Source organism: Palaemon carinicauda, chromosome 3, assembly GCF_036898095.1.
Source record: "Palaemon carinicauda isolate YSFRI2023 chromosome 3, ASM3689809v2, whole genome shotgun sequence".
In the NCBI taxonomy this organism is placed as follows: domain Eukaryota; kingdom Metazoa; phylum Arthropoda; class Malacostraca; order Decapoda; family Palaemonidae; genus Palaemon; species Palaemon carinicauda.
Genome location: NC_090727.1, coordinates 152,162,000 through 152,172,648, shown reverse-complemented (window position 1 = coordinate 152,172,648; position 10,649 = coordinate 152,162,000). Strand labels below are relative to the sequence as shown.

Below are 10,649 nucleotides of genomic sequence, written 5' to 3'. Positions count from 1 at the left end.
TGTCGAATTCTTTGTCAGGTTTCATGCATCAGGTGATGTCTGGCAGCGTTAAGTTTATTCGCTATGTTTTTTTTCGCAATTGAAACATTTTTCTTGACAGCGTAGGACGCCATAAGATGAATCAAACGATTTTTCCACTTGGCTAATTTTAATGAAGTGTGTGTGTCTTAGTGTAATAATTGTATAATTATAAACAGACTGAAGGATGACTTGTAAATTTAAATAAAACATTGAAATTTGTTTGGCTTATTTGTGACTTTCCCTTATTTTTAAAAAGACATCTGTAAGGAAAATGTCAAGTTAGTAAACAAGATTTTGTGTAAACACCATCAATGATTGTAGCACAAAATTAGTTTTATAAATTATCAAAGCTTTGAATTAATCTTGATTGGGATAGCTAATTTAATTTAACTAGTATTGACTAAATCATTTAAATTAACTTTAGATCTTGATTGGGATAGCTAATTTAATTTAACTAGTATTGACTAAATCATTTAAATTAACTTTAGATCTTGATTGGGATAGCTAATTTAATTTAACTAGCATCGACTAAATCATTTAAATTAACTTTAGATCTTGATTGGGATAGCTAATTTAATTTAACTAGCATCGACTAAATCATTTAAATTAACTTTATCTTGTAACCCGGAAGATTTGTCCAGAAAATAATTTGGAATTAAGTAAATTAACAGTAATTTATCAGTCTTGTATTAAACTTAATGGGGTTAGCCATGAAAAAGTCCATTTGATGAAATTATCAATTTTATCCTAAATTAGCATTTATTTTTTTTTTTCATTTTGCAAATGATAAAAAATGGCAGGTTTAACTTTCATTAATTAAATCTTGTAATTTAACTTACTGGGTAAGCAATAATATACTAGTCCAAATTACATATAATTATGTAATTTAACTAAAGTAAATTTAAATCCAACGTAGTTTCACAAAGCTTAAGTCAAAAGGAAAATAATCAAGGCTTAATAAATTGAGGAAATTGTGCAACAATCAAAGATAAAAATCAGTATGTGGTCGTGTTTACAAAAGTATTGAATTATATTTTTCGAAAGTATAAGTTCCATTGAGCTTTTAGTTAAGTTAGTTTAAAAATTGAAAAGTTAATAATCTGAAAAATGACAAGGTAAAAGCTCTGAAAAAATGCTGCTGAATGTTTTAACTAAATTATGAAATTTTAAAAATATCAACCTATAATCATTTAATAGTAAGGAAATATTTAACTATTGTTAAAGATTAGCGAAAGTTTTTAGAAAAAATTATAATTTTAGCAAAATTAATCCCAAAAAAGTAAAAATTAGTTATTTTAATGTTGTCCAGGGTTAATTAAATCCCAAAATAGACTGAAGGCCAGATTAAACTCTCTAAGTCCAGTAGATATTCTTAAAAAAAAAAAAAAAGTCTTAAATAGAAAATAAAAAAAATAGTTCATTTGCCAACAGAGTACGGCTTAAGATTAAAATTAAACTAAGTCCAGTAGAGTAAAAAAAATAGCATTAGATTATATTTTTTTCAAATTCTATTTCAATCATGAATTATATAAGGAAATGGTCAGATAAAGATTTGAAAGAACGAAATAGTTTTCATATGGTAAAGCAAGATTTTTTTCCCATTTGTAGAGTTAAATTTTGCAGTTAATTTTCTAGAGTAATTTTTGTAACCCATAATTTCTGACAATATTCGAATTTGTGATGTCACATTTACACCAAGATATCAATTATGTTGATATAAAATATTTCGTGATTATAAGTATAATCATGAAAATATTTCAATGATGTCTTCCTAATTGATGTCTTGTCAAAATTGATATCAGAATGGTGGAAAATGTCTGAAAATTGGCTGTTTAAAGTCTTATAGTTCTTTAACTAATTTCTTTTTGACCTTAAAATAGAGTAAAGTAAGCATTAATTATAAATATCCTACCTTTAAAAACGTTTAAATTTGTATAATATTTACGATTTAATTAATAATGGCTTCAAATTTAAAGAGTTCATTTGGTTACAAAGTCAATATCCCGTTAGCTAAAAATACTTTAGTCTCCCATGAGCACGAAAAGACAAATATACCCATTTTCTATAAACAAAAACAGAAACTCCTGTATGAGATATCAAAGAAAACGGTGAAGCATAATGTCAATATTATTATTATTATTATTACTTGCTAAGCTACAACCCTAGTTGGAAAAGCAGGATGCTATAAGCCCAGGGGCTTATATATAGTTTACATCCCGTAGAGTTTTCCAAGTCATCCACGAGGAACTTTTAGGTTTTTTGAGCCATTAAACTTTGAATTTGTAATGAAATTCTACGTGGAAACTACGGAATTTTCACTCCACATTTCAGAAGGCTATAATGAGAGTAACTTAAGTACCAAAGTAAATCATAACCATAAGAGCGAATGGAAGTTCAGGTATGTCCCAGGGGGTATATCCCCCCTACCCCCCCCCCTTTGGTTCTCTTCAAAGCCGTTTTCTTTACATTAAAAAGGTACTTGCAGTCTTCAATAGAGATAAAGAAAACGGGTATGCATCTGGGGGGAACACGAGGGGGGACTTCTCTAACCATCTTAGTGATCAGATGTCAGCTTAGAAACCTTTGAACTGGTTTCGAAATTGATAACTGACTGGTCATACCCCGTTGAAACCACTCGGCTTCCATAGGTGCATTGCAATGTTGGCTTCATTGGGGTAAAAAAAATATATTAAGTGTTTTTAATTGCTTGCACTAACCATACCCAAATTTATAATTTTCTTATGGATTTAAATAAAATAGCGTCAGATTACTTAAATTCTTATTTTATTCCCTCAAATCTACTACAATGTGCTTCATTAATAGGTCATAACGTTACATACATCGTAAGCAATGACATTTGAGTTAACTTTTCCAAACTACATTTTCCTTCCAAATTAAATCTTATTTGGCCAAATTTATCTTTCTTATGGAACATTACCTCTTACTTCAAGGTCTTATATATTTAACTTATGAAAAGCTGTATTTCTGGCCTACTTTTGGTCATTATCTTGAAAATCTTAAAGATTTTAAAATTTTTGTCCCATGTGAAAAGCTGCAGTTCTGGCCTATCTTTTTATTCTAAAAAAAAAACCTTATGATTTATTTCAACTTTTTTTTTTCATGTAAAAAGCTGCAGTTTTGCGCTATTTTTTTAATTCCAAAAAAGTCTTATGATTTATTTCCTTTTTTTTTTTTTTTTTTGTGAAAAGCTGCAGTTTTGGCTTTTTTTTTTTATTTTTTTATTCTAAAAAAATCTTATGATTTATTTCGCCTTTTTTATCATGTGAAAACTACTTTTGGCCTATTTTTTTATTGTAAAAATTATGATTTATTTCATAACTTTTTCATGAAAAAGGTTTCTGTCGAAGAGAAAGAGGGCAGTTTAAAGAGAAATAAACTAGAATAGGGAAAGAGAAGAGAAGCAATTAGACAGTCAAGATAGACGAAATACCTTTCGATAAAGAATCAGTCTATCGAAATAAAAATAAAAACTTAAAATAGAGTAAGCGTCTTCTTCGATAAAGGAAATACAGTATAAATAGTGGAGCTATTTGAAAAGGCAGTTTAGATAAAAAGAAAAGGGTTTGATAAACTTTCATAACATCAAAAAAAGTTAGGATAGAAAAAAAGCCTTATTAGACAACGTTAAGATAAGATAAAACAAAATTAGAGCAAATAGTCTGTTTAGATAAAGAAATGCCATTAAAGATAGAGTTGAAATCACGTTAGAGAAAATAGCCAATCTAGAGAGAAAAAGCCAGTCAAGATAGAGAACCAAGCCAGTTTAGTGAAAATAGCCAATCTAGATAGAGAAAAGGCCATTCAAAATAGACAAAAAGCCAGTCAAGATAGAGAACCAAGCCAGTTTAGAGAAAAAATAGCCAATCTAGATAGAGAAAAGGCCAATCAAAATAGACAAAAAGCCAGTCAAGATAGAGAACCAAGCCAGTTTAGAGAAAAAATAGCCAATCTAGATAGAGAAAAGGCCAATCAAAATAGACAAAAAGCCAGTCAAGATAGAGAACCAAGCCAGCTTAAAGAAAAAATAGCCAATCTAGATAGAGAAAAGGCCATTCAAAATAGACAAAAAACCAGTCAAGATAGAGAACCAAGCCAGTTTAGTGAAAATAGCCAATCTAGATAGAGAAAAGGCCATTCAAAATAGACAAAAAGCCAGTCAAGATAGAGAACCAAGCCAGTTTAGAGAAAAAATAGCCAATCTAGATAGAGAAAAGGCCAATCAAAATAGACAAAAAGCCAGTCAAGATAGAGAACCAAGCCAGTTTAGAGAAAAAATAGCCAATCTAGATAGAGAAAAGGCCAATCAAAATAGACAAAAAGCCAGTCAAGATAGAGAACCAAGCCAGCTTAAAGAAAAAATAGCCAATCTAGATAGAGAAAAGGCCATTCAAAATAGACAAAAAACCAGTCAAGATAGAGAACCAAGCCAGTTTAGAGAAAATAGCCAATCTAGATAAAGAAAAAAAAGCCAGTTTAGAGAAAATAGCCAATCTAAAGAAAAAACCAGTCAAGATAGAGAAAAAGCCGGTCAATATAGAGAACCAAGCCAATCTAGATAGAAAAAGCCAGTCAAGAGCCAATCTAGGTGGAAAAAAGCAAGTCAAGAGCCAATCTAGGTGGAAAAAAGCCAGTCAAGATAGAGGACCAAGCCAGTTTTTAGAGAAAATAGCCAATCTAGATAAAGAAAAAGGTCAAGATAGAGGACCAAGCCAGTTTTTAGAGAAAATAGCCAATCTAGATAGAGAAAAAGGTCAAGATAGAGGACCAAGCCAGTTAAGAGAAAAGAGCCAATCTAGATAGAGAAAAAGCCAGTTTGGTGAAAATAGCTAATCTAGACAGCAAAAGCCAGCCAAGATAGAGAACCAAGCCAGTTTAGAGAAAAAATAGCCAATCTAGATAAAGAAAAAACTAGTCAAGATAAAGAAGCAGCCAGTCAAGATAAAGCAGCCGCCAGCCAAGATAGAGAATCAAGCCAGTTTAGAGAGAAAATAGCCAATCTAGATAGAGAAAAAGCCAGTGAAGACAGAAAAAGCCAGTAAAGACAGAGAAAAGGCCAGTCAAGATAGAGAAGCCAATTTAGTAAAATAGCCATCCAAGATAGAGAAAAAGCCAGTTTAGAGTGAAAATAACCAATCTAGATAAGAGAAAAAGCCAGTCAAGATAGAGAACCAAGCCAGTTTAGGGAGAAAATAGCCATCTATATAGAGAAAAAGCCAGTCAAGATAGGGAACCAAGAGTTGAGAGAAAATAGCCAATCTTGATAAAGAAAAAGCCAGTCAAGGCAGAGAACAAAGCAAGTTTAGACAGAGGAGACAAGACAATCTAGATAGAGAAAATAGCCTTTTAGAGAAAATAGCCTTTTAGATGGAGAAAAGCTAGTAAAGATAGAGAACAAAGCCAGTTCATAGATAAAATAGCCAGCCAAAATTGACCATCGAGAAAAAATCCTGTTTAGATGGCAATAGGAAGCCTGTTTAGAGGGAGACAAAAATGTTGTTTAGAAAAAAAAAAACAATCTAAATAAAAAAAAGCCGTTTAGATAGAAAAAAGTTTACACAGAAACAAAACCTATTTAGACAAGAGAGAGAGAGAGAGAGAGAGAGAGAGAGAGAGAGAGAGTTTAGAGATTAACATGTTTTAAGAGAAAATGTCAGGAGAGAGAGAGAGAGAGAGAGAGAGAGAGAGAAGGGGTGTCAGTTGAGAGAGAGAGAGAGAAGGGGTGTCAGTTGAGAGAGAGAGAGAGAGAGAGAGAGAGAGAGAGAGAGAAGGGGTGTCAGTTGAGAGAGAGAGAGAGAGAGAGAGAGAGAGAAGGGGTGTCAGTTGAGAGAGAGAGAGAGAGAGAGAGAGAAGGGGTGTCAGTTGAGAGAGAGAGAGAGAGAGAGAGAGAGAGAAGGGGTGTCAGTTGAGAGAGAGAGAGAGAGAGAGAGAGAGTCAGTTTAGAGATCAACTAGTTTAAAGAGAAATTGTCAGTTGAGAGAGAGAGAGAGAGAGAGAGAGAGAGAGAGTCAGTTTAGAGATCAACTAGTTTAAAGAGAAATTGTCAGTTGAGAGAGAGAGAGAGAGAGAGAGAGAGAGAGAGAGGGGGGGGGGTGTCAGTTGTGAGAGAGAGAGAGAGAGAGAGAGAGAGAGGGTGTCAGTTGAGAGAGAGAGAGAGAGAGAGAGAGAGAGGGGGTGTCAGTTGAGAGAGAGAGAGAGAGAGAGAGAGAGAGAGAAGGGGTGTCAGTTGAGAGAGAGAGAGAGAGAGAGAGAGAGAAGGGGGTGTCAGTTGAGAGAGAGAGAGAGAGAGAGAGAGAGAGAGAGTCAGTTTAGAGATCAACTAGTTTAAAGAGAAATTGTCAGTTGAGAGAGAGAGAGAGAGAGAGAGAGAGAGAGAGAGTCAGTTTAGAGATCAACTAGTTTAAAGAGAAATTGTCAGTTGAGAGAGAGAGAGAGAGAGAGAGAGAGAGGGGGGGGTGTCAGTTGTGAGAGAGAGAGAGAGAGAGAGAGAGAGAGGGTGTCAGTTGAGAGAGAGAGAGAGAGAGAGAGAGAGAGAGGGTGTCAGTTGAGAGAGAGAGAGAGAGAGAGAGAGAGAGAGGGGGGTGTCAGTTGAGAGAGAGAGAGAGAGAGAGAGGGGGTGTCAGTTGAGAGAGAGAGAGAGAGAGTGAGAGAGGGTGTCAGTTGAGAGAGAGAGAGAGAGAGGGGGGTGTCAGTTGAGAGAGAGAGAGAGAGAGAGGGGGGGTGTCAGTTGAGAGAGAGAGAGAGAGAGAGAGAGAGAGAGAGAGGGGGGGGTGTCAGTTGAGAGAGAGAGAGAGAGAGAGGGGGGGGGTGTCAGTTGAGAGAGAGAGAGAGAGAGAGAGGGGGGGGTGTCAGTTGAGAGAGAGAGAGAGAGAGAGAGAGAGAGAGAGAGCGAGAGAGAGAGAGAGAGAGAGAGAGAGAGAAAAATTATTAATAAAACACATGAACCAGTTTTATTTTTTTACAACAAATGAACCTGAAATACATATACATAAAAACCAATAGATATAATATAAAAAATAAAATATTTACTATCCACAAAGGAAAACATTTTATAATTTTGTGGTTCAAAAATAACGAACAGCTAGTTGTTGGTGGTTTCAAATATTTCAATAAAGTTTAAATTTATATACAAATAGAATTGGCATTAAAATACCCGTTTTGTAAATAATGAATGTGATTCACATCTCTATCTCATGTTTGTGTGTGACAGAAAAAGGTCTAAAATGAAGTAATATGCAAGAGGATAAGTATATAAGAGGTGAATATTAAAAAATGCAAGATGAAAAAGTCATAGAACAAGCGTCTGAATTTTTAAAACATTCTGGATGTTAAATAAAATTAAAACTATATATTTGCATTGTTAAGAGATCAGTTGAAAACGCAAACTTCTGAAGAGGTTAAAATTGAAGAGAAGATAAAAATACCAGAATAATGTCACCAAGATAAGAATATTCAAGGCATGAAATTTTACAGATAAGAGCCTATGTATGCTGTGAATAATTACTAACTTTTTTCAAAGTATTCTATTATATAGACAGTAGTAAGAATAGGAATATTCAAGTCAGGAAATTTTACAGGTAAGAGCCTGTGTATGCAGTAAATATTTTTTTTCAACTGTTCTAAGTATTCTATCATGTAGGCAGTAGAAGCAATCTAAGCATATTAGCACTAGGAAGACAAGCTAACCATTAAAGAGGAGGGGAGGGGTTTTGGTCCAGACATCCAAGTTACTGTAATCAGGGATATTTTCTGGCCTTGTAAATTTCGCAATTTGTTAATGCAATCTGAATTCGCACAGTTTTAAATACAGTACAAGATTTTTGAATACTGTGTGTACAGATTTCTAACAAATGCTTTACCTGAAAGTCAACAGTTTACAAAGATCTCTTAAATACAGTTTCAAGACAAGTACACTGACAAAGTTGCCATATTTCTCAAAAAGACGAAAAACCAAGATAGATTTTAAATTGATCTAAAGTTAATGAAGTGTTTTAAAATTGTTACAAAAACTGATTTGTTAAAACACACAGAAGACTGGCTAAAGTTAATGAAGTGTTTTAAAATTGTTACAAAACTGATTTGTTAAAACACACAGAAGACTGGCTAAGATGTGTGAACTCATTAACAGTGCTTTTGTAGCCACAGGGATTATGGCTAATCAATCTCTTGATCCTTATGACAATGGAAATTCTATAACGATTAAGTGATTATGGCGATTGATATGTACACTTTAACCAACAGAATTCAGATATTGTTTGTTTAAAATCTGCATAATAAATACTGTGGGAATATTACATTGTTTTATTCAAATAAGTGGTAGTTTTAGAAGAGATAGGGAATGTATAGACAAGATTTTTACTGTCGGGCAGATATACAAGAAATATCTAGCAAAAGATAACGAGGTGTATGTTGCATTTATGGATCTAAAGAAAGTATGATAAGTGTTGATAGGGAGGCAATGTGGAAAGTGATGAGATTATATGGAATTGGTGGAAGGTGGAAGGTTGTTGCAAGCAGTGAAGTTTATACATAGGCAATAAAGCATGTATTAGGACGGGAAATGAAGTGAGTGAGTGAGGGAGTTAGTGAGTTAGTGATCTCCAGTGAGAGTGGGACTGAGACAGGATGTATGATCGTGCCATGGCTATTCAATTTGTTTGTTGCTGGAGTTGTGAGAGGTGAATGCTCAAGTGCTTGGTCGAGGATTGAAACTGATAGATGAGAGTGATCATGAATTGAGGTTAATCATGCTGTTTGTGGATGATACTGTATCGGTTGCAAACACTGAGAAGCTAGGTCGATTAGCGACAGTTTGGAAGGGTGTGTGTGACAGAAGGAAGTCGAGAGTTAATGTGGATAAGAGTAAGGTTATGAAATGCACGAAAAGGGACGGTGGTGCTAGATTAAATGCCATGTTGAATGGAGAGTTACTCGAGGAAGTAGATAAGTTCAAGTATTTGGGGTCTGTTGTTGCTGCAAATGGAGGTGTGGAAGCAGATGTACGTCAGAGTGAATGAAGGATGTAAAGTACTGGGGGCAGTGAAGGGAGTGGTAAGGAATAAAGGGTTAAGAATGCATGGAAAGTGTGTTTTGTATGAGAAAGTTATTATACCAACTATGACGATGTATGGATTGGAGTTGTAGGGAATGAAAATGATGGAGACAGAAATTGATGAGTTTGCGATGAGGTGTCTAAGGTGTATGGCTGGTGTATCTTGATTGGATAAGTTTAGAAATGAAGTAATGAGGGTAAGAATGCGTGTACGAAATGAATTAGCAGTTAGAATAGAAATGAATGTGTAAAGATGGTTTGGCCATGTAGAGAGAATGGAAAATGGCTGTTAACTTAAGAGGGTGATGCAAGCAAGAGCTAAAAGTACTACTATAACACAAGAAAAAAAACTACAGTAAAGAGATTAAGAGCAGAATAGCACAAGGTATACAAGTTTTTGAGAGAAAGAAAGAGACAAACATTAAGAGGACTGAAAATTAAACTTTGATTTGTAAAAAGTTTCATATGGAGTAGCATAGCATTGTACGGTTCTGAAACATGGAATATAAAAGCAACAGACAAGAAACATCTGAAGTGTTTGAAATGTAGATATGGAGGAGGATGCTGAAAATAAGTTGGAGACCACAAGATGAATGAAGAAGTATGAGAGTATAATTGAAAATGGAGAGAGATAAGAGAAAAGGCTTGATGACTGGTATATAAAACTTCCCTATTAGATGTAGCAAAAACATGTAAGACAGAAACTAATGATTAAAAAAGGCATTACAGAAGAAACTATGGTATAAATGTAACAGTAACATAAGAGGATTTTAGCATAAATAATAGGAGTGAATTATCTTCCACAAAGTATAGATACAATTAACAAAAATCACCATTATCCAAGACTAAAAGCTGCCCTTAAAACCTACAGACCTGAAATGAGTTTTGTTAGAGGCTTAATTACTCTTATCATTATTACTAGACAAGCTAAAACCCAAGTTGGAAATCAGGATGATACAAGCCCAAGGACTCCAACAGGGAAAAATATCCCAGTAAGGAAAGGAAATAAACTACAAGAGAAGTAATGACTAATATAAAATATTCTAGGATCAGTGAAAACATTAAAATAGATCTGTCATATATGAACTACGAAGAGACTTGCGTCTGCCTGTTCAAGTTAAGAAAGTACCTGAAAAAATCAGATGGCCTTCAAAAAAATTATAAAGAAAATGAAAGAACTGCGTAAAAATAAAAAAAAAGGCCATGAGGCAGGGATAGTAATATTAAAAAGAATCCCGTCAAAAACCACGGAAACTGGAAAAGTGAAGATGTAATAAATAATTATATATTAAAGTACCTGTAAATATAGCACCATAGGGGGGTTAGTAGAATCCATCGAAAGACAGTAAATTGCATCGTCAGTGTTGTGTTTATGGTGTTTTATTTGCAACAAAAGTAAATTTTGATGATGTACATCAATGTAAACTGAATGAAAATCAGTGAGTAGGTTAGGGTTTAGATTAATATTCAAGGTAAGTGTGTAAATGTGTGAGATTATATATATGAGTAAACAGTACTGTAGAAATTAAGAACTGTGTTTGCTTTTGGGCCAGTCCCC

General features: G+C 34.0%; 1 protein-coding gene across 1 annotated transcript; it reads left to right on the top strand.

Moving 5' to 3' along the window:
- The first annotated feature begins 2,306 nt into the window (after positions 1-2,306).
- Positions 2,307-4,842, top strand: LOC137634765 (splicing regulatory glutamine/lysine-rich protein 1-like). Its single transcript, XM_068367289.1, has 3 exons — positions 2,307-2,419; positions 3,751-4,142; positions 4,439-4,842. Exons 1-3 carry the CDS (start codon positions 2,307-2,309, stop codon positions 4,840-4,842), a joined length of 909 nt encoding a protein of 302 aa, XP_068223390.1.
- The last annotated feature ends 5,807 nt before the right edge of the window (positions 4,843-10,649 follow it).

Excerpts from the sequence above, each read along its gene's own strand:
- LOC137634765 (XM_068367289.1), top strand. The coding sequence starts at position 2,307 with ATGAAATTCTACGTGGAAACTACGGAATTTTCACTCCACATTTCAGAA. Across the intron at positions 2,420-3,750 it reads AAGAGCGAATGGAAGTTCAG|AGAAAATAGCCAATCTAGAG; the intron begins GTATGTCCCAGG and ends AAATCACGTTAG. Across the intron at positions 4,143-4,438 it reads TAGAGAACCAAGCCAGTTTA|ACAAAAAACCAGTCAAGATA; the intron begins GTGAAAATAGCC and ends CATTCAAAATAG.